At 43.8% G+C, this 24215-nt stretch overlaps 2 protein-coding genes across 3 annotated transcripts in view; one reads left to right on the top strand and one right to left on the bottom strand.

The window, feature by feature from the left end:
* The window catches only part of PDS5A (PDS5 cohesin associated factor A), a 167385-nt gene extending 150800 nt beyond the window's left edge, over positions 1 to 16585 (bottom strand). Inside the window, exons 1-3 of one of the 2 annotated variants that reach the window (XM_084627255.1) lie at positions 16568 to 16585; positions 13364 to 13498; positions 12421 to 12591 (exon numbers count right to left, since the gene is read on the bottom strand). In XM_084627255.1, coding sequence (XP_084483381.1) covers positions 12421 to 12591; positions 13364 to 13498; positions 16568 to 16570 — 309 coding nt within the window. In that variant the 5' untranslated portion in view covers positions 16571 to 16585. Of the gene's footprint in view, positions 1 to 12420; positions 12592 to 13363; positions 13499 to 14207; positions 14227 to 16567 lie in introns of those variants that run through there. The other variant, XM_084627256.1, reaches the window with a different exon arrangement.
* Positions 13698 to 24215, top strand: part of N4BP2 (NEDD4 binding protein 2) — a 119936-nt gene continuing 109418 nt past the window's right edge. Inside the window, exons 1-2 of the mRNA XM_084627250.1 lie at positions 13698 to 13900; positions 20797 to 20909. The gene's annotated coding sequence lies outside the window, so the exon portion shown is untranslated. The remainder of the gene's footprint in view (positions 13901 to 20796; positions 20910 to 24215) is intronic.

The following is a 24215-nucleotide window of genomic DNA, read 5'->3' as shown; positions in this document are numbered from 1 at the left end:
GCCTTAATGATTTCCTGTGGCAGCAAGCTCCACAGTTTAATTACACACAGTATGAAAAAATATCAGTTCTCAATTTCCCAAGTTTTAATTTTATCCAATATCCCCTTGTTCTTATCTTATGAGACAGACAACCAAAGTTTCCAATCTACCTTCCCTATACCATTCAACCAAAGGGGAAGAACCACTAAGCCCAAGCCACAAATGATTTCTTGGGACAACGAATGAGAAAAAAGGAATAGGAGTGAAGGTCAAAGATTAGAAGTCAGAAGGGGACACTGAGCAGAGGACCTTCAAAAGTGCCCACTGCTCCTCTAAAGGTTTTTAAGAATTTAACCCAGGTTTCCCAAGCAACCTAATCATTGGACCATCTTTCCTCTCCCTTTGAAGGTGTGCAGTGAATAAGGCAGGAAGAGAAACAATGGTCTCATGGTTAAGGCAGTTGAATGCTGCCCTGGAGAACTAGATTCTATCCCTATGACACAATTCCTATGTAATGTTAGTCAAGTCACTTAAACTAAAAGCTTTTCACAGATGATCATTAATTGTGTGTTCCTTATTTTCTCGGTGCCCAACTTGAGACCCTGTGGACTGATTTCAGGAGTTCTGAGCACTCACCGCTGTAACTGAAGTCAATGGGAGCTGTACTTTGAACATATTAAGTGATATACACAATGCTTAGTACTTTAAAAAAAACAAGTCCTAGGCATCTCAAATTGGGCACCCAAAATTAATTAGCACTTTTGACCTTAATCTCTCCGTGCTTCAGTTCCCCATCTGTAAAACAGGGACAGTACATCTCCTCAGAAGAGGGGTGTTATGAAGATTAATTCATGTGTGTTTGTGAAGCATTCCAATTCCATACCGGGGACCACCACAGGAAAGTCCATGAGAAAATTAATAATTCTTTATTCAGAGTAGGCCTTGAATAGTGTCCATTAAATAATGCCTAAGGCAAAGTACTATAAGGGGTTATTGACTAGACTGACCATAAAACTAGGCAAACTACACTAGGGCTGATGCACACATTTGATCCTTGGGGACCCTCTTGTTTTAATAAACTTACCCTCTTATTGCCAGGAAACTATCACAGTAATGCTGGATATGTGAGTTTGCCATTAGTAGCTGCTGCACTTAGAATAAGAAAATTACCGTGGCCAAAAATGAAGTACTTTATTCCTTTATTTTCTAATGGACCAATAATATTGGGGTTAGTTGGAAGCCTACACAAGGTGAATGCTTTAGGATTAGTAAAGTCAGAGAGCTTGCAAAACAAACACACTAGCATTCTGTTTTGCTCTTGTTGTTTTAATAAAAAGAAAGCCAGACCATGATTTCTTATACACTGACTAGTGGTCTGTCATAGTTAATGAGAAAGTTGATTGTTACAACCATAAAACTAACTCAAAGAATTAGATCTAGTAAAATAAAGCCCTAGGCTTATGTACTCAACAATAGCTCAAGAACATTTGCAAACTCAGTTTGCCCCTGCAACTTTACTGCAACTATAAGTACAACTATAAATATAATTAACAGAAGTTTCAGAAGTGCTAGCATAATTATCTATGGATCTCTATAATAACCAGGCTACTCTTTTCCTGTAAGACTCAAATCCTGCAAACACTTAAGCATGTGCTTAATAATTTTATTAAGATGATGTTAAAATAAAAGAAATGGTACAGAGTTTAAGCACAGAAGTTTCTGGTTATCAGGGAATAAGGTACAGATTATCAAGGGGTGCAACGTTCGGTTTCGGATCCGATGGCATAAGGAATACATAATCTGCAATATCCCTGATTGGGGGTAAAACGTTAACAGATCAAAGTACAGACATTGAGATATGGGGGTATGTTGTTCATATAATGGCTATGTTCAGGTGTGGAGTATAATGAATGGATACGATGATGAGGATGGATTTACCCTCATTTGATGAGATTTAATGTTCAGTGAGGTTATGGTTCTAGTTCATATGGTCCAATGGAAAAAGTCTCTCGGTCCCTTTCTAATAGTTGATGCACGATGCTGTTCCAGGTCACATGTCCTGATACTGTCGGTGGCCAGTGATGTGTTCGATGTAGATGTCCCTGGACCATCAGAGGGTGTCCGAGACCATGAGACGCCACATGAGCTGTGCATAGTATCAACCGATCCCACAGGTCCGCAGCATACACTTGTTGCAGGGGTCCCAGGCGCCCAGGGCTCCGACGATCAGGGCATCCATCTGCACCTTATAGCCCTTCACTCTAAGGGTGTCGGCCAGGGGGGCGTATTTTTCCAGCTTACGAGCTCGGGCTTCACAGAAGGCCGGGGTCCTGTTCTCAAAGGAGACCATGACGTCGATGAGCATGACCTTTTTCTGGGCCTCGTTGGTGACTACCATGTCAGGTCGCAACTGGCTGTCAGTACCGGGGATGGCGCAGTTCACAGCGACCTCCCCCAGGCGCAGTGCGATGGCTTTCACCAGATGGTTCTGGATGGCATTGTGGCGCAACTGCCAGGCTCTGGAGTGGGGCTTGCAGCTACACAGAATGTGGGGCAGGGTCTCGTTGGAGTAGCCGCACTTCCTGCAACGCTTGTCTCGGTTCCCGTGGCGGACGGCTCCGTTGAGCAGGACACAGTTGAGGCGGGCACAGTGGATGAACTGCCAGTCGGTGAAACGGGTCAAGCTGCCCCCGGCGAGGAAGTGGTTGCTGGCTTCCCACTTGCTGGTCAGTTCGAAGGCTTTACCCTGGTCCAATTTATGCTTCAGGGTTTCCATGTACAGTGAGTGGATGGCTGCCTTCACGGTCCACTCCAGCACGCCCCTGGTGCTCAGGATGACGATGGTGTTATTGTCGGACCTGATCTGTGGCACCAGGACTCCCAGCTCCTGGCGCTCCTTGCACCACTCCTAGCGGCAGCCGATGTGCTTCCCCAGGCGATGCATAGCATTGCGAACGCGGGACCACAATGAAGCGATGTTGCACCCGTCCTGTCCGAATTCGCCATCCAGGGAACTGCTCAGGAAGGTGGCGATGTCTTGGTTGGAGGGGGCTCTGCCGATTCACTTCTTTGTCAGGTCATGGAGGGCGTTTGCTGTGATGTTCCTTACCATGGCGTCGGAACACGTCAGCAGGTGGAAGGCGTGGGTGATCACCGCTATGTCACACAGGTTGCCCATGCGGGGGACATTGGCACCGCCATGCCTGTGGGCGATGCAGACCAGCTCGATGCTGGCTCTCTGGGGAAGGAACAGCCACTTCTTCACCAGCTGCTGGACGATCTTGTCTGCCTTGTTAAGGGGTACCTTCGCTACGGCGGATCCCCTTAGGACAAATGAGATGTGGGGGATCAGGAAGGCGTTCAGGGCATTTATCTTCTGCCATGGTGCTAGCAGAGAGGTGTCAATCTTGGCGGCATCCTGCAAGATCTCCTGCATGGTGTCCTTTGGTGTCTCCCGAACACGGAAACCCGTCAGCGTGCCGAGGTGTTGGTACGCCTGCCCCTCTGCCAGGGGGATGACAGGCTCGCCCTGGATCCGGAACCCCGTCGTCTCCACTGAGTCCCTTTTGCTGCCGTCGATGTGGAGAGTTGCACACTGCTTTGCACTGAAGTGGAGCCTCATCCAGTCGGCAGCTCGACTGGTGGCATCTAGCAAACCTTGGAGGCTCTCGGGGTCGTCTGCAGTCAGGACCAGGTTGTCCGCATAAGCCAGGACGTTCACCCTCTCACACGGAGGTTGAAGCCACCTGTGCCATTGGAGATTGCTTGCAGCAACAGCTCCACGGCGAGGTTAAAGATGATGGGGCTGAGCGGACAGCCCTGCTTAACTCCGCTCCGGATCGGGATCTCGGAGGTCTCCCCTTCAACCGAGCGAATGGTGGTGTTGCATCCCTTGTACACCTCTCGGATCACACGAAGGAAGTTCTCTGGCATCCCAAACTCCTGGAGCGTGGCAAAGATGTGGTTTTTACACACCTGAGTAATCCCATCAACCTCAACAAGACTACTCATATGCATAAAGTTAAGGACAGAAGTAAGTGTTTGCAGGATTGGGGCCCTAAGTCATGAAAATACTGATAAGACCTGGAATTTCGGATATGTTATTGGAAAAACAGCATTATTAAGTACTAGTTGGCTACAATTCTCAATGAAGGTATTTAATACAGATACTTTTTTCTCAAAAAGCAAACACACACAAAAATCTCCAAACACATTAATGTCCAATGCCAGTTACCAGATTCTCTGCATAGATAACACACCAATTCATATTCTTTACGTACTCTCAGCATAACTACTTCCATATGTTTGGAGACCTTTAGAGAGCCTCTTCCTTTGCTCCAAGCACCAATTCCATAAATTAACACACATAATATAAAATATATTCTATTATTAGAAGTAATTATTTCCAATAGCAGATTCCAAACAGAGAAAACGGAACAAAGGCCCTGCTCCAAGGAGCTCATAATATAAAACTAGACAAGTCAGGCAAACAGGTAAGGGGAAAGACACTGCTCATCCTACATTGACACAAATATCTATCAGCTAATATGTGGATAAATAAAGTCTATCCAAACTCCCTCAGCCCATGCCCTAACCAAACTCCTGGAGAAAAGTAACTTCCAAACATACTGCAAATGCTAACTAATCCAGGTACCAATGGGCCAGATCCTAGAGAAGGCAAGGAGAAGAGAGCAAGTTCCAAAATCAAGGAACCATCACAGTAAAACACTCTGCTAGCACCTGTCTCCCTTAGGTGAAGAAAAGTAGTATGTTTAACTGATCACAAGGGAGAGAAAAAAACCTCAAAATTATTAATCTCATCTCTGTCACACAGCTACATGGACCTGTTAGACATTTGGTACATTTCACCTACTATATATACAGTGCTGTTTACACTAATCACTGTATATAAAAACAAACACTGTAAAGTGCTATAAGTGCTCTCCCCCCCAGCCTTGTCACAAACGTAAACTTCCCAAACTTCATAGTGAATGGTGCAAAACTGTCTCAGCTGGTCACATTTCATGCTCTCTTTTTACTAAAAAAAATTCAACAGGTAGATAATGGTAAGGAGTGGTACAGAAGATGCATACAGCAAGACAACCTCTGATAGTTTTGCACTGCTTATTATGTAAACATTTGTTATAATTGTGACTTAATGGCATTTTAAGTAAGTCTATCATTAAGTTACTAGTGAATATTGATGGTAATTACATCAATTTATATGTAACTATATTAAAGTTTTTCCATGTGACCGACGAAGTTATATCAGAGATTTTTGTTTACATTGCCAAGAATAACCAAGTATGGACTTTGAAAAGACATTTAGCAATATTAGTCCTAAGTGGAGCACAGATTTGGTCCAAGAAGTAATACAGTTGAACTGCTTGGTAACAGCGACCATAACATAATTACATTTAACAACCTTGTAGGGGGGAAAATACCATAATAGCACTTAACTTCAAAAAGGGGAACTACAAAAAATGAGGAAGCTCATTAAAAAGAAATTAAAAGGAACAGTTACAAAGGTGAAATGCCTGCAAGCTGCATGGAAACTATTTAAGATCATAATATAGACTCCAACTAAATGTATACCCAAAATAGAAAACAAAGAGGAAGAAGACCAAAAAAAAATGCCACTATGGCTAAACAGCCAAGTAAAAGGGGTGGTTAGAGGCAAAGAGGCATCCTTTAAAAACTGGAAGTCAAATCCTACCAAGGATAATAAAAACATGCATAAACTCTGGCAAGTTGAATGTAAAAGCATAATTAGGCAGCCAAAAAGAATTTGAAGAGCAACAAGCAAAAGACACACAAACTAACAGCAAAGAATTTTTTTTAAGCAAAACAGAAGCAGAAAGCCTGATGAACAATCAGTGGGATGCCACTGGACGATCACAGTGCTAAAGGAGCACTCAAGGAAGACAAGGTTGTTCCACAGAAGCTAAATGAATTTTTTGCACCAGTTTTCACTGCAAAGGACATGAGAGAGATCCCCACACCTTAGCCATTCTTTTTATGTGACAATTCTGAGAAACTGTTCCAGATTGAGGTGTCAATAGAGAAGGTTTTGGAACAAAAGTGATAAATTAAGCAGTAATAAAGCACCCAAAAGTTCTGAAGGAACTCAAATATGAAATTACAGAACCACCAACTCTGGTATGTAACTTATTGCTTAAATCAGCCTCTGTATCAGATGACCGGCAGATAACTAATGTGATACCAACTTTTTGAAAAAGCTCTAGAGATGATCCTGGCAATTACACCCCGTTAAGCCTAACTTTAGTACCAGGCAAACTGTTTGAAATGATAGAACAGAACAGAATTATCAGACACGTAGATGAACGTGATATGTTGGGGAAGAGTCAACACGGCTTTTATAAAGGGAAATCATGCCTCAGCAATCTATTAGAATTCTTTAAGGGTATCAGCAAAAGAGTGAACAAGCTGACCTAACATACTTGGACTTTCAGACAGCCTTTGACAAAATCCGACACCAAAGGCCCTTAAGCAAAGTAAGCAGTCATAAGAGGGAAGGTCTTCTCATAACTGGTTAAAAGATAGGAAACAAAATGTAGGAATAAATGGAGAGAGATAAATAGTTGTGTCCCCCAGGGATCTTTACTATAGGGTAACCAGATGGCCTGATTTTATAGGGACAGTCCCAGTAGTTGGGGCTTTTTCTTATATAGGCACCTACTTTCCCCCACCCCAGGTACCGATTTTTCAAACTTGCTATCTGTTCACCCTACTTTACTGGGACAGGTGCTGTACAACAAATTCATAAATTATCTGGAAAAGGGGGTGAACAGGGAGGTGGAAAAGTTTGCAGATGATACAAAATTGCTTAATATAGTTAAGTCCAAAGCTGACTGCGAGGAGTTACAAAGGAATCTCACAAAACGGAGTGACTAGACAACAAAATGGCAGATAAGTGCAAAGTAATGCATACTGGAAAAAATAATCCTAGATCTAAAAGTACAAATGATGGGACCTAAATTAGCTGTTACCACCCAAGAAAAATCTTGGAGCCATAGTGGATACTTCCCTGAACACATCAATAAGAAACAGCAGTCAAAAGAGCCAAGAATGTTAGGTACCATTAAAAAGGGATAGATGATAAAACAGTAAATATCATAATGCTACTATATAAACCCATAGTATGCCCACACCTTGAATACTGCATGCAGTTCTGGTCACCCCATCCCAAAACAGATGCATTAGAATTGGAAAAGGAACAGAGACAGGCAACAAAAAGTACTAGTGATATGCAGCAGCTTCCATGTTAGAAGAGATTAAAAAGACTGGGACTGTTCAATTTAGAAAAATGAAGACTAAGGAGAGATATGATCGTGGCTATAATCGTGAATGGTATGGAGAAAGTGAATAAGGAAGTGTTATACCCCTTCACATAACACAAGAACCAGGGTTCACCCAATGAAATTAACAGGCAGCAGGTTTAAAACAAGCACACGTAAGTGCTTCTTCCTACAATGCCCAGTCAACCTGTGAATTTATTACCAGGGGATGTTGTGAAAGCCAAAACTATAACTGGGCTCAAAAAATTAGATAAATTCATGAAGGACAATCCATCAATGGCTATCAGCCAAGATAGTCAGGGATGCAACCCTATGCTCCAGGTGTCCTTAAACCGCTGCCTGTGAGAAGCTGGGATTGGACAGCAGGGGATCACTTGATAATTGCACTGTTCTGTTCATTCCCTCTGAACAATCTGGCACTGACCACTGCCAAAAGACAGGATGCTGGACTAGACGGACCACTGGTCTGACCCAGTATGACCATTCTTATGTTCTTATTTAACTATGGACAATTTAAAAAGCTATTTTAATAAGTTAATCTACAACAGAGCCAAATGTGAACTTATAAAACAACTTCCATGCTTAAGTTATCCCAAAGCACTTTACAATGTAAAGAATTAAATACTGATCCTGTAATGACAGTGTAGGTAAACTGACATTTTTATTTGGGATAATTCACTTAAGTTTGGAACCTGTTCTTAGAACAGAACGGGATGAAGATGGCAATTATATGGCACCTTTTTAGTGTCTTTAACCAGTTAGAGACATATCTGGTTTAAAACAGTTTGCATCCACACAGTACATGGTTAACATATGAATCTTAACTGTCCACCACCTGCTAGCTATCTAGCGTGGCACACTGTTTAGTTTAACCAATTAGGCACGCAGTTCTGCAGTATGGACACACCTCCAACCATGGCACTAGTAATAAAAACTAGTTCTCCAATAACCATGAAGTTAAGACATCCAGAATGAACTTTATCCATGTCACAAGGGTACCAATTTATGGGTCTACTCCAATACACATTGAAGTCAATGAAATTCATTAAGAGCCTGATTCTATTCCATATGCCTATGCTATCCATGAGGGCCTTCCTCGCTTCATCATCCAGAAGATGCAAGCCATTTTAGAATTCTCATCACTTTCTTTTTCGCGTTATACAGTGCTCACAACATTGTCCAGATTCTGAACACTGTAAGCAGCAGATCAGCCTCATTCACCACCCATAAGCATAGGCAGAAAGAGGGAGTGGGGGAAGAAAACTTAAAAAAAAAAAAAAAAAAAAAAAAAAAAAAATCCTTGCTCAGACTGCTGCTAATGACGCACAATGGGACAGGTTCCCAGAATGCCCCAAGCTGCAATAATAAACAAACACATATTATTACAAGTACTAGGTCTGGATGACAAAATACAGTTTTGATGGCAGAAAGCTGTGCAGACACAAATCAAATTATGGATTTGTAACCAGTTAAGCTGACCATGCCTTTCACCAGGTAGAGAATCAAAAACTGCGTGAACAGGCCTAAAGATGGCCAAAACACAAAGTTATACTCTAATTTTTCCAAAGAGAGCCATGGCATCTTTAGTTTACACACAGGCAGCCACCAGAGACTGACAGAGACTTCAGCTTCATGGTATACTGTCAGGTTAATTTATGTCCCAATTGTAAACGTTTCTTTTTCAAAGCCTACAAACAAACTTTTTAAAAGTTAATGTTTGTTTTTAAAAGAGCATGCTTTCTTACACAGAAGGGGAGAGGGGCAGAAAGACACCCTCTTCCATCCATGGCCAGATAATTATGTCATATCAGACATAGACTTGGCCACAGTGTTCTATACATTCATGACTTCCAGACTTGATATTACAATTATCTAGAAATGGCACTTTACCTATGAACACTTTACCCATGTTCTCCACACACTACACTAGCGTCCCATTCTCTATAGACTCCAGTTCAAGATCTCTGTCCTAACATTCAAAGTCCTTTGGAAATAGTTAGACAGAGCCAGTCCGTAGACATTTCCTCTACAATCATGACCCCTATAATTATGTTCCACTGGAACAACGAAAAAAGTTAACTTTTGGTAAGGTTCATGAGTGCAAGATATAGAGCTTTCACATGAGATGGAACTACACTATGGAACTCACTTATGCAAGAGATAATCACAGGCCTTGCCACTTCCAGAATTAAATGCAAAACTTATTTCTTAAATACATTTTTTAAATACACAGGAACATTTTTTCACATCAACTATAAAACTAATCAAGTTACTTCTTTTACAGGATTAAAGAATAATTTGTTAGTTCTATTTTTCAATACTTGTGAGACACCCAGCTACCACAGTGATGGGAGCCACATAATCAGATTAGACAGCCAGAAACCTCCTAGTACTACATAAAAAGAAAAGGAGTACTTGTGGCACCTTAGAGACTAACCAATTTATTTGAGCATGAGCTTTCGTGAGCTACAGCTCACTTCATCGGATGCATACCGTGGAAACTGCAGCAGACTTTATATATACACAGAGAATATGAAACAATACCTCCTCCCACCCCACTGTCCTGCTGGTAATAGCTTATCTAAAGTGATCATCAGGTTGGGCCATTTCCAGCACAAATCCAGGTTTTCTCACCCTCCACCCCCCCCCCCCCCACAAATTCACTCTCCTGCTGGTGATAGCCCATCCAAAGTGACAACTCTTTACACAATGTGCATGATAATCAAGTTGGGCTATTTCCTGCACAAATCCAGGTTTTCTCACCCCCCCCCCCATCCTCATACACACACAAACTCACTCTCCTGCTGGTAATAGCTCATCCAAACTGACCACTCTCCAAGTTTAAATCCAAGTTAAACCAGAACCATCTGGGGGGGGGGGGGGAGGAGTAGGAAAAAACAAGAGGAAATAGGCTACCTTGCATAATGACTTAGCCACTCCAAGCCTCTATTTAAGCCTAAATTAATAGTATCCAATTTGCAAATGAATTCCAATTCAGCAGTTTCTCGCTGGAGTCTGGATTTGAAGTTTTTTTGTTTTAAGATAGCGACCTTCATGTCTGTGATTGCGTGACCAGAGAGATTGAAGTGTTCTCCGACTGGTTTATGAATGTTATAATTCTTGACATCTGATTTGTGTCCATTTATTCTTTTACGTAGAGACTGTCCAGTTTGACCAATGTACATGGCAGAGGGGCATTGCTGGCACATGATGGCATATATCACATTGGTGGATATGCAGGTGAACGAGCCTCTGATAGTGTGGCTGATGTTATTAGGCCCTGTGATGGTGTCCCCTGAATAGATATGTGAGCACAGTTGGTAACGGGCTTTGTTGCAAGGATAAGTTCCTGGGTTAGTGGTTCTGTTGTGTGGTATGTGGTTGTTGGTGAGTATTTGCTTCAGGTTGCGGGGCTGTCTGTAGGCAAGGACTGGCCTGTCTCCCAAGATTTGTGAGAGTGTTGGGTCATCCTTTAGGATAGGTTGTAGATCCTTAATAATGCGTTGGAGGGGTTTTAGTTGGGGGCTGAAGGTGACGGCTAGTGGCGTTCTGTTATTTTCTTTGTTAGGCCTGTCCTGTAGTAGGTAACTTCTGGGAACTCTTCTGGCTCTATCAATCTGTTTCTTTACTTCTGCAGGTGGGTATTGTAGTTGTAAGAAAGCTTGACAGAGATCTTGTAGGCGTTTGTCTCTGTCTGAGGGGTTGGAGCAAATGCGGTTGTATCGCAGAGCTTGGCTGTAGACGATGGATCGTGTGGTGTGGTCAGGGTGAAAGCTCATGCTCAAATAAATTGGTTAGTCTCTAAGGTGCCACAAGTACTCCTTTTCTTTTTGCGAATACAGACTAACACGGCTGTTACTCTGAAACCTAGTACTACATAGTATACCATCCTGAGCATAGACCCAAATCCTGGTTTAAGACTTGAATCTTCAACTTTCTGGCCCAAAGACTACAATACTATCAATTGAGTGACCCTGATATTTAATCAATACCTGACTTTATCCTCTATTTTCAGCATATATTTAAAAATAATATGCCATGGCATGGAAGTTAACAAGGCAAATTTGTATGTTCTGCACTGGAAAAAAATTGATTTAAAGCCTTCTGTAAACGTCAGAGTCCACAAAACAAAAACAAACCAAAAAAAGGAGAGAAAAATACCTGTGAGAATCCCTCTTACTTATGAAAGTTTAACAACTGTGTGACTTTATTTACACTATGGGCTTATCTACACATGAAATTATTCCACAACAGCTATTTCACTCTAAATCCACACGCTACCATAATCTGAATTAACCCTCAAGTGTAGACAAGCCCTGAATAGTCTAAACACAAAATGTTATAATCTTTATATAATTTAGCAGCAGTCGGTGCACAAAGAAGAATAAGTCTAGTTGTGAAACTCTAGAAATGCAGCTTCTGTGTTTGTATCATGTGCTATAAATTAATGACAAGTAACTTTATAATCAATAATAGCCAGCTTTCTAAACTACAATTACTTGTGTGTAATATAATCAACTCCCATCGTGCTGTGCTTGGACTATGACATCTTTCAAACCCCTTTTTTTCCACTGAATGCATCTGATGAAGTGAGCTGTAGCTCACGAAAGCTTGTGCTCAAATAAATGTTAGTCTCTAAGGTGTCACAAGGACTCCTTTTCTTTTTGCGAACACAGACTAACACAGCTGCTACTCTGAAACCTTTCAAACCCCTGGAACTCTCAATAATCGTCATACTTAAAAACAATTTTAGCTTCCTGTAATTAATATTTACAATTCCACTTCTGACCCCTTGCGGGTAGTTTAATTTATTTCATGCCATATTAAAATATTAGTTTACAAAAACACACAAATTAGAACACTGATGATTCAACCCCTCACCACTTTAGGTGAATATATAAAAGCAGACATAGCAATATAATACCAAACTGACAAGAGTAAATCACAGACCTTTGAAAAAGAAATAATATATATTTTGTGAGGAGGATTTGAAAGTAAGTGGTATGCATCTCAACTACATCAAAAAACTCTAGAACTCCAAAGGCAGAGATGAAAATGTTTGTTTAGTTTGGGTAGTGCTTAAAGGGGCAAATGCTGAGAGGTGAGGAGAAGAGACACTTACCTTCAACCGTTTGACCACCTCATCGTTAGTAATTTTGTCTGTGATCTCCTTTACTCCGGGAGGATAGTAGATGATCTTGCCATCGGCAGGAGGTTTTGGTTGGGTAGCAGGAAAGTCCATCCTGGTGCCACTGGTTATAAACTTTCCTTCTCCACAGTCCTCTACCGGCCTCTATCGGTCAGAAAACAAAAGTTCAGCGGAACAGAGACGACTTTCAGCCCTCTTTTTCCATTTCTAAACCTCAATTCACAGAAGGCCCCACTAAACATCAGGAGAGCAAAAATCCTGCAGCCCCAGCCCTCGGGGAGGGCTTCACTGACGCCCCTCACAAAGCCACCTCTCTCCCCCAAACTCCTGCCTTTCCAGCCTCTTCCAGCGCCTCCTTTCAGTGCGGGGCTTCTCCAGCCCAACATTATTAGTTTGCAGCCTCATATTTTACAATGAAATTTTAACCCAGATCAAAGGATGCCCCAAGTTTAAAGTCCATTATAGCCCAAGGGGGGTCGGGGTGGGCCAAATCCTGGCCCCAACGGATCTCTAGGACCGTCACAGAAGCCCCAGAGCTGGGAGACGAGGCCTAAGCAGTTAGGCCTCAAAACTATCAGGAGGCAAAGAGACCAACAGGAGGGGGGGAAGGAAGGAGGTGGCTGGGATCCCAAACAAAACCCCGCTGCCGGCCAGCCAGCACCGCGCGGCTAAGTGCTGAGCCCCACACCTGGCCCCTACCTCCCCCCGGAAAGGGGGGCAGCCCCCCCGGGAGGGGACCAGGCCACTCTCCACTTTACATTTGTTCCTTCAACTTCAAGTGTCCTCAGCCCCAGCGCCCCCTCCCCGCCCCGGAGCCCCTCACCCAACTAGCTCTGCGAAGCCTACAAAGAGCCCCCCTCCCCCAGTGCTGCCGCGGGGCTGGGAGGAGGGAAGCGGGACCCGGAGCCGCCTTTACCTCATGCAGCTCCGGAAGGTGCAGCATTGAGTAGCCTCCGTGCCGGGTGGGTGCTGCTGCTGCTCCGCCACCGCCGGTCGGCTGGCGCCCTGGCTGCTCCCGCTGCCTCCTTGCTTCGCGGTGCGGCGGCGGCTCCTGCCCGGGGAGAGGTGGGGGGAGGAGGTTGCTCGGCGGCGGCAGGAGCGGGGGTGAGAGGGGGCGGCTTAGGCGGAGCGTGCGCCGCGCCGCGGGGACACAGTGCCGCTCTCCGTCCGGCCGGGGAAGAACAGCCCAGGAGGAGGCTCCGCGCTACTCTTCTCCCCCGCCCCCCGGGGCCTGGCCCAGCAGCGCCGCCCAGCCGGGATCCCCCCGCCCCAGCCTGGCAGTAGAGCCCGCGCCCCGGCTCGTCTCCCTCGCGCCTTGTGCCCAGCTCGGCAGGGCGGCGGCGGCGGGGCAGGCAGTACCCGGCACGGCAGCAACAGCGCCGCCTCCCGCTTGGCGCCAAAACCAGCAGCGGTCCCGAGCCGGCTGGCGGCAGGGGCTGGCCTATCCCGCCGGGTGAGGAGGTAGCCAGGGACGGCTCACCGCCGTGTCCCCTGCATAGCAGCTTGAGCACTGTCGGGGTGTCAGGGCCACAGGCACCAGCCCCCCTTCCCCTGGAGCCCCGGGGCGAGGGCACGCACCCGGCACACACCGGGTGCGGCGAGGGTCCTGCCCGTGTCTCCCCCGCGCCCGCTGGCTGGGCTGCTCTTAGGCGAGTGTGACAGGCAGGCAGGCAGGCAGGCAGGCAGGCGGGCGGGAGGGAGGGAACCCCTTGCTCGGGCACTGCCGGCTCCAGCGGGCCGGAGCTGCCCCCGAGGCTTACGGGGTAACCGCGCGGCGGGTCAGCAGGGCGAGCTGGGAACAGAAGAGGAAACCCGGGGGAATCCTGCTGAGGCGGAGCGCCCCCTCCGCGCGAGTCAGGAAAATCCCTTTGCCTTCTAGCTCTGCTCTGAGCGGCTGGGCTGGGCCGGGCCGCTCACTGCCAGCTTCGCCGTGCGCAGGTGCTACCTGGCTTCCTGGAGTGGGCCTAGCGGCTTCCCGCTAGTCCAGCTGTCTCCTTCCCAAGATTCTAGCCCCTGCTCCGGTTAGCAACGTCCCTGGTGTGTTAACCCTTTGCGTGGCCCAGTTTGTCCTGTTCTCCTTGCAAGCTGCCCCAAAAAGAAGTGCGCTTCAGTTAATTTTGCTGAGCTGCATTTTCCTTCTGGTCTCAACTAGCTTTTGAACATTCATGTTTGCTTTTGACTTTAACTTTTCTTGCTACTGTTAAGTTCTGATCAGTGCAATGATTTTTCCCGTGTTTTATTTATTTCCAGTGGCACCCATTGCTTTCTAATCAGAGAAGAAGCCAGAACCCTGGCCCAGTAATTTCCAAGCTAAGGATAGATAAGGGAAGTAACAGAGATTGGATAGGAGAAGGGGAGCAACAGCTACACATGTATAAAATAAAATACATGGTGTAGCCAAGTTATTTGTCAAACATGATATTGTCAGCTAGCAAGTTTCTCAGCTAACACCACAAATGAAGGGCTTCAGGAGGATCTTGAATATACAGAGAGAATGAGAACTTGTGAATGAGCTCAGGAAGGCCCTTACATGCAAAAATCATAGCTGTTTAATAGTCTTTCATCTATTGTTTCCTAGAAATTGAACACAGTTGGTTAGGTCTGTGACAGAATGAGATATGTCTTTGTCAAATTATGAATTCCATTTTGTACTGTGTACTGAACATGTCTAAACTATCCCAGTTCTCAGACTGCTGTCCTTCCAGGCAAAGGTTCTTGACATTTTGTTGAAGGCCTATCACTAAGAAGCAGACAACCCTGCAATCCTTATGGAATAAAGGACTTTTTTTATTCAGTGTCCTACACGTGGGGTGGGGCAAGGCAAGCAAAACTGGAGTGGGGCTGGAGATTCTCTATGGAGTACATGGCAGAGAAACAGAGGTCTACTTAAGAACAGGCTGCTCTGCGCAGGCAGGGGTTAAAGGGGCACAACCCTCACCCCATGTAAGAAGGGCTCTCAGAAAACACTCTGTCTAATCTGAATTGCAGACAAATTTCTGAATTGGAAAAAGCAGTGCGATCAGACTAGGGGACAACCTAAGACTTGTTTTCAAAGATCTGTAACTCAGGTGTTTGAGAGTAAAGTTATGTGATTAAGATATTCCTTTGCTAAGCCTCTAGTTCTACTTTAATCCCTTCAGAGCCAACATGGCAGGCAAGTAAGAAGTCACAGGTGCCTGTGGTTATAAGTTTTTCCACAGTAACTGACCCATCTTTACCAAGAAACATTGATTTGACAGATCACATGAGATAGTGAGAAGGGTCAAAAGTTAGGCCAGAGTTCCTAGAGCTTGGTTTTGTCTAAATTAAGAGTGAACAAAAGGCATTAATACAAGCTAGCTGCCCTTCTCTTCTGCTGAAGAACAAGATAGAGCATTGCATGCTGGTACATATGTAGTCTCTGAAGCTAAAATATACAATAAAAGGTTGCATATCTGTATGAAGGAAAACAGTCAACTACTGTCTGCTTCATTTTATCAAAGTTTGGTTTAGCTTTGACAAATAGTCCAGCCCTCAGGTTGGGCACTCTTGACCTTAATGTAAAGGCCCCCCCAAATCCTACAGTAGGCTTTAGATGTGTAGTGAAATGAGAGCAAGCAATTTGTAACCCAAGAATCATCAGATAGGGAGTAATATTTGGAGAGAGAGATTTATTCTCAGGCTTTCAAGTTTTGAGTGGAACACTGAAGGTCCCAGATCTAGTACAGAAAAAGATAAGTAGAAAGTGGACTATCCTGCATACTATCTGATAATGGTTATTTTTAATAAATCCCAGAAAAAATGTGCTCATTCAAGTTCCTAGGACAGTGGGAGGTTCAAATTCTTTAACCACAGGACAGTTGAACAATCTTCGACCTCTCCTCAAAACGATAGCGTGGGGCATACTTCTGCATTATCTAAAATTCTGACAGGGCTAGAACAGAGTGATTGAGGTTCTGATATCAGATTCAGTTAAAGGAGATGCTAACAAACATCAGAGTATAAGCTGCACAGCAGTATGTCTGCCATCCAATTTAGAGACAAAACAAAGAAACTTCTAATTTAAAAACCTGTTTTCTGATACATAAAATTAAAATAGCTGAAAAATACATTTAGGTACATGAATGACAACTTAACTTACCATTAACTTGGAGGAATATACACCTGGAATTTTCAAAATGTGAAAACACAAAGTCTTCAGATGACTGATTTGTGGTGCCTCTGGATGTGAGAAGTCCAGGACCCTGTTGGAAGGTTTAATTGCAGCCACTGGTGTCTGGTTTGTTGTTTTAGCCTATTTGACCTTTACAAAACAGAGTGAGACAGATTCCCTCTTAAGATTTTATAAACTTAGGGTCTGATATTTCAAGATGCTGAGCACTTTCTGTGAGGCCTCAACTCCCATTTTCTCTTCAGTGGATCATGTCCAGAGAGCGTAAACAAAGATAAGAGACAACAGTGTAGGTAAAGGGGAGAAAGGAGATATTATTGGTGTGGGAAATACATTACAGAAGGATGGATTTCTGGAATGAGTTGGTTTTAAATTGGAAAGAGGAGAGAGTCACGGTGATGAACATTAATTAGGGGATTGTTAAAAGCATGGAAGGCAGAATGAAACCAAGTTTTTGGGCCCAGATCCAAGACACACAATCTGATGAGGCAGGGTTTGAACAGGAGTCTGCTTCTCAGGAGAGCACCCTAACCACTGAGATTTAGAATACTGTGCGGTGGGGGTCTCAATCTCTCCAGCTGAAGTTCCACTTTGTATGAATACTTAAATAGTTACTGGATCAGAAAAAGAGTGAATATCTTTAGAGACTTCTGGTTAGAACATTCACCTGGGAGGAGGGAGCCCCAGGTCCAATCCCTCTGCTCCAATGATTAAGGTTACCCTATTTGAACATTCAAAAAAAAAAAAAAAAAAAAAAGAAGGGGACACTCCACAGGTCAGGGGATATTTGCTCACATTCCCCCCCCGGTCCCGCCCCAACTCCACCCCTGCCCCGACCCCATTCCAACCCCTTCCCTGAAGTCCCTGCCCCAACTCTGCCCCCTCCCTGACCCATTGGACCCCTTTGCCAAATCCCAGCCCTGCCTCCTCCCCTGAGCTTGCTGCATTCCCCCTCCTCCTCCCTCCCTCCTAGCCATGTGAAACAACCGTTTCACGGTGTAAGCGCTGTGAGCTAGGGGGGAAAAGCGGGCACTCTCCCGAGTGATCAGCGTTCTTTTTCTTTCTCAAATGATAAACTCTTCTTTGGGAAAAAATAATAATGGCAAAATCCTGGACCTCTTAGATATTTAAAAATTCTTCCTGGACGGCGATTTAAGAACCAAAAAGCTGGACATGTCCGGGAAAATACGCACATATGGTAACCCTACCAATGACTAATTATCCAAAGTGGAACAGCTTCAACAGGAGAGATAGAAATCCCATCAGAATCTCATAACCTAGTACCTAGGGGACTCTCCGGAGAGATAGAAGACTACTGTGCAAATTCTTCCCTCCCCTTATCAGACAGAAAGTGGGAATTGAAGTCATGTCTCCCACATCCTGAGAGTACTCTGACCTCTGGCTAAAAGTTAAGGGAGGTAGTGGTACCACCACCTCCACCTCTTCCAGCATTTCTTGCAAGAATGGCTTAACGCACCTAACTCCAGGAGAAGAATTCCCAGATGTGGATCCCAAACAGAGATAGGCACCTCCCTGCAGTATGGACTTAAGGCTTGCCCCTCTCACAAAGTTAGGCACAGAGGACACAACCCTCTTGACGCCTTCTCCCATTGGCTAACCCAGGCAGTTCCCTGCCTAGGGTCCTGGCTTTCATGGGTCCCATCCTAAGCCACCTCTCTCCCCATGTATAGGGAGCCTAGCACCTAACCCAAGCTTTGTGGATTCCAGTGATTTTCAAAGCACTTAGAGAGTTAGATGTTGCAACACCCTAAGTCTGTTTGTGGATTCAGACCTTGGACACAATTGTGATTACTGATTTTGTGCCGTATAATAAGTACCTAGATTAGGGTGTTACTCATTTGGTGGAGATGGCTGGACTCCATTTTTAATTATGGAATGTGAGCTGGGTTATAAATTCAGGACTACATGCTCCATCCACAGGAATTCACATGGTTTTCAATTGGAGGTTTGTACCAAGATCAAGGGTATAATATGGCCTTTCTGTAGTAAATAAAAACTTTAATATTGATTAATTTAGCATCAATTAGTGGAGAAAACGTGCTTCCCTTTAGGACCACTGCTATTTCTGCCCTTTGTTTCTCTTCCTTTTCCATCCACCTTTGTCTCAACTTCTTCTCTGTCTTTGTGTGTCTGCTCTTGTCTTTGCCTTTCTTCCCCCATGGTTTTCATTTGTACTCTCTTGTGCATACTATTTGCTAAAATGATGAGAGAATGTAGAGCAGGACTTAGAAGTCAGTGACCCAAGGTCCTTTACTCTAATGTAAACCAGGAGTAATTCCATTGACATCCATAGAGATACAGCAGTGTAAAACCTGCATGAGATCTGAATCAGGGGCCCAAGCTACAGCTCTTTCCCCTGAGGGCCTCATCCAACCCGCATTTATTTCAGTGTGAGGTATCTCACCCTTGCATGTCTAGAGAAAGGGTATGGAGGGGGGTGGGGGGAGGAGAAATTAGGGACTTTAAGATGTTAGGGAAAGTTATATTTTTAGTAGGACTGTCAATTAATCAGTTAACATGCAATTAACTCAAAAAATTAATTTCAATTAATCACAGTTAAACAATAGAATACCAATTGAAATTTATTAAATATTTTGGATGTTTTTCTATATTTTCAAATATATTGATTTCTATTGCAACAGAATAATACAAAATGTACAGTGCTCGATTTTTTTATTACAAATATTTGCACCGTACTAATGATAAAGAAATAGTATTTTTCAATTTACCTCATTCAAGTACTGTAGTGCAATCTCTTTATCGTGACAGTGTAACTTACAAAAGTAGATTTTTTTTTGCTACATAACTGCACTCAAAAACAAAACAAATCTTTAGAGCCTACAAGGCCACTAAGTTCTACTTCTTGTTCAACCAATTGCTAAGACAAAACACATTTGTTTACATTTATGGGAGAGACTGCCGACTGCTTCTTATTTACGTCACCTGAAAGTTGAAAGTGAGACCAGGTATTTGCATGGCACTTTTGTAGCTGGCGTTGCAAGGTATTTATGTGCCAGATACGCTAAACATTTGTATGCCCTTTCATGCTTTGGCCACCATTCCATAGAGCATGCTTCTATGCTAACAATGCTTGTTAAAAAAATGCTTTAATTAAATTTGTGACTGAACTCTTTAGGGGAGAATTGTATGTCTCCTGTTCTGTTTTACCTGCATTCTGCCATATATTTCTTGTTATAGCAGTCTGACGATGACCCAGCACGTTTGTTTTAAGAACATGTCAGATTTGACAAAACGCAAGGAAAGTACCAATGTGAGATTTCTAAAAATAGCTACAGCACTCAACCCAAGGTTTAAGAATCTGAAGTGCCATCCAAAATCTGAGTGGGACGAGGTGTGGAGCATGCTTTCAGAAGTCTTTAAAGAGCAACACTCAGTTGCGGAAACTACAGAACCCGAACCACCAAAAAAGGAAACCAACCATCTGCTGGTGGCATCTGACTCAGATAATGAAAATGAACATGCGTTGGTCCACTCTGCTTCGGATCGTCATTGAGAAGAATCTGTCATCAGCACGGACGCATGTCCTCTGGATTGGTGGTTGAAGCATGAAGGGACATATGAATCTTTAGCACATCTGGCACATAAATTTTGCAATGCCAGCTATAACAATGCCATGTGAACGCCTGTTCTCACTTTGAGGTGATATTGTAGACAAGAAGCAGGTAGCATTATCTCCTACAAATTGTAACCAAACTTATTTGTCTGAGCGATTGGCTGAAGTAGGACTGAGTGGACTTGTAGGCTTTAAAGTTTTAAATTGTTTTATTTTTGAATGCATAATTCTACATTTGTAAGTTCAACTTTCATGATAAAGAGCTTGCATTACAGTACTTGTATTAGGTGAATTGAAAAATGCTATTCCTTTTGTGTTTTACAATGCAAATCTATTTGTAATCAAAAATAAAGTTAGCATTGTACACTTCGTATTCTGTGTTGTAATCGAAATCAATATATTTGAAAATGTAGAAAACATCCAAAAATATTTAAATGGTATTCTATTAATAGCACAAATCACACAATGTGTGTGATTAATCACAATTTTTTTAATTGCTTGATAGCCCTAGTTTTTAGCATGTTTTGGTTGGTGTAGCATATAATATTAACCAATTAAAAATAAAGAAATAGCACATTAACTTAGAATATGTCTGGTTTCTCAGTCAAATGGATGCTGCAGTTTCTGGGTCAGTGAAGCCAGACCCATGGTGTAACTGAAGTCCAGTCTGATCTACATTCCGCTTTCATTGAATAGCTTTGAAGGATCCTATTTTTTGTAAGTAATTTCCTTTAATTATATATGACTGTTTACATTAAGTGATTCTTTTGTTAGATATTAGAATAGCTTACACTACACTTTCATTTTCCTTTAAAAAGCATTTTTAATCTCACAATTTTAGACAAAAGTAGAAATGCTGTAGACTCCAATCATGTAAACATTACACAAGTTTTATTTTAACCACTACACTAATTCCATTCAGTTCAATGAGATTATCTGTGTGAGTAAAGTTAAGCATATGCATTGGAGGACTGGGGGTTCTTAATCTCCGAGCAGGTTTTTTCTTTCCTACGAAGAGCTTTGCTCACCAGTCTTTGGGTAAGCATTAGGAACACTGATCATGTAGAATTTAATGAGCTGCAATGCCAACAGGAATCTGTGGCACCTACCTTGCTGTGTGCCATGGAAAGAAATAATTTCACGATTACTTTTGGCATTCATGGAGCAGCAGTACATGGTGAATCATTGCTATTGAGTTTGGGAAATAAGCACTGAGTGGTCAGATTGCACTGTTATGCAGGTATGGGATGATGAGCAGTGGCTGCAGAACTTTTGGATGCCCAAAGCCACCTTCCTAGAAATGTATGTGGAATTTGCCCTGCCCTGCGGCACAAGAATACCAAAATGAACACTCCCCTCTCAGTGGAGAAGTGTGTGGAAGCTGGCAACTCCAGACTACCACCACTCAGTTGTGAGCCAGTTTTGAGTCGGGAAGTCCATTGAGGGGGTTGTGTTCATGCAAGTGTGCAGTGTTATTAGTCACATCCTGCTAAGAAGGACTATGACTCTGGAAAGCGTGTGTGAAGTAGTGGATGGCTTTGCAGCAATGGGATTCGCTAACTGTGGTGGGGCGATAGATGGTATACATATCCCAATTTTGACCCTGGACACCTCTTTCTCAGTCTCCCTTGGCAAGCATCCTAAACCATGGTGAGTTTGGCCTGGAGGGGCAGTAGGGAAGGTTCACGATGGGGCAAAAGATTTGTGTGTGTGTGTGTGTGTGTGTGTGTGTGTGTGTTTTTTTAAAAGGGGGATCACTGCAAGCAACTAGGGACACTATTGTAAATTCTGCCATCATTTTCTACAGGTGGCCGGGGGTGAGGTTGGGGGAGGGGTCATTGGAGCTGATGTCACTTCTGAGGGTAAATAAGGATGCAATGGTTTATCTTCTGCATGTGTGCAGCTTCAGACTGGGTCCCTATGCTTCTTGCCTGTGTGCCACTTTTCCACAGCAAAGTTTCCTACAGTGGGGAAAGAAACAAAGCAGCTCTGCCAAGGAACCTTCAGCAGAGGATTGGAGGGTACCTCCAGGAAAGTTTCCTAGAGATCTCTCTGGAAGATTCCCATGAAATCTTGGTGTCAATTAACACTGTTCCACCCCACTGCATAGCTGCACAGGGGAATGGGAAGCAGATGCAAACACTGCTAGTTTTGTACATTTCTGTCCCTTAACCCACTTCTAGCATATTATGAAACAAAGGACAGCTCTATCTCATGTAACCAACCTGTACCAAATCAAAATGAGCACTTACCAGAGCTGCTCTTTCCTGCATCATGCGCAGCAGAGCCAGGGTGTTGGGACTGGTTTGAACCTACCTGGGTTAAGATGTCTTGGCTTGCCATGCTACAGGATGACCCTGTTGCCTGTCCCACCTCATCCTCCAACTCACCTTTCTTATCCACCACTTTATCCTTTGGGTTGAATCTGCTGGCTGCTCTCTCTCGGCAGAGGAGGTGGGGTCACTGCAGAGGATGGCATCCGGCTCCTTGTAGCAGCGACAGGTCCTCAGCACAGCAACAGAGCGATGGTTTCCCTCCCTTGTGTTCTGGCATGCCTGCCTCGTCTCCTTTATCTTTGCACAGCACTGATGCAAGTCCCATTTGTGGTCCTTCTCCAAGATGCCGCAAGAAATCTGACCTTAGGTACAAAGTTCCTATGGCTGGAGCGGAGCTGGAATTACATAGCCTCATCTCCCCACAGACCCAGCAGATCCAACAACTCCAGTTTGTCCAAGTGGAAGAGCATTTGCTGCATGGAGCTGCAATGATCAGCTGGGAAATATGATGTGAGGGAGCCACACAGAGCAAACAGGAAGTGGAATTTCAAAAATTCCTTTAAAGCGGGAGGGGCAGATGCCTGTCTACCAGGCTATAGGGTAGAAGAGTTTAAATTGCTGACCAGAGAGTCAGAATGGGTATTGTGAGACACCTCCTGGTTGCCATTTACAGCAACAAAACCAAGTACAGACGCTATGCCAATTTTTGTTGCAGAAAGCTCTATGCCTCTCAGAAGTGGTTTTATTTTGTTGGCAGAAGGAGCATTTGTGTGTGTACACCTCCACTGTTTTGTTGATGAAACCTGACTTGACAAAACTGTAGTGCAGACAAGCCTGAAGTATCACTCTTGGATTTTTTTTTAGTAAGCATGCACAAGAGTAATTCAGAGATAAATAGTCCCAGGGCTAGCCTACACTAGAAGCACTACATTGGTACAGCTGCACCACTGTAGTGCATCTGGTGAAGGTGCTCTATGCCAACAGGAGAGAGCTCTCTAGTGAGCATAATAAACTCACCTCCACTATGTCAGCAGGAGAAGAACACTGGTACTTACTCTGGCATAACTTACATTGTTCAGGGGTGTGAATAAGCCACCCCCCTAAGCAACAGAAGTTACACTAATGTAAGTAGTAGTAGCAGCAGCATAGGCCTGACCCTAGTGAGATGTCAGTCAGCAGGGGTGAACAAGTCATAATAACCCAATCAGGTTGGCCAGCAAAAGACCTCTCTTGGTAGAACTAATGCTCTGCTTTATCTATAGCACCAAGTGGCAGAATGGGCAGAGTGAAGTTGACTGGGAGGACCCAGGTAATCCTCCCTGCCACACTGTTTTTGCAGTTGCTAATCACACTCAGATAAGGGGAGAGTCACAGAGAGGGTGGGGGAAAGAGAGACAAAATACACATTGCCATGACAAAAGTAAAGTCTCCAAAATATATAATCACAGTTAACTCATGTGATTAAATTAAAAAAAAAAAACTGATTAATCGACAGGCCTAATAAATGCCAAACTATTCTGGAGCAAAGGGGCAGGCACTTAACAGAAAACTTGAGGGGATCAGGTTTCTTTTGATCTGTAGAATAATATTTTGACTTTTCCATGGTATAGCTTGAAGGACAAATTTATCCCATATTATATGGTAAATAGTAGCTTTTAGCTCACATTTGAACTTCATTTGTGGATGTGTTATGTCAGGGAACTATTCTGGCACTCATACAGGAGACTCTCAGTGCAAACTGGAACTA

This window comes from Lepidochelys olivacea (genome assembly GCF_965140295.1).
Source record: "Lepidochelys olivacea isolate rLepOli2 genome assembly, chromosome: 4".
Lineage (NCBI taxonomy): Eukaryota > Metazoa > Chordata > Testudines > Cheloniidae > Lepidochelys > Lepidochelys olivacea.
This window is presented reverse-complemented; position numbering and strand designations above follow the sequence as displayed.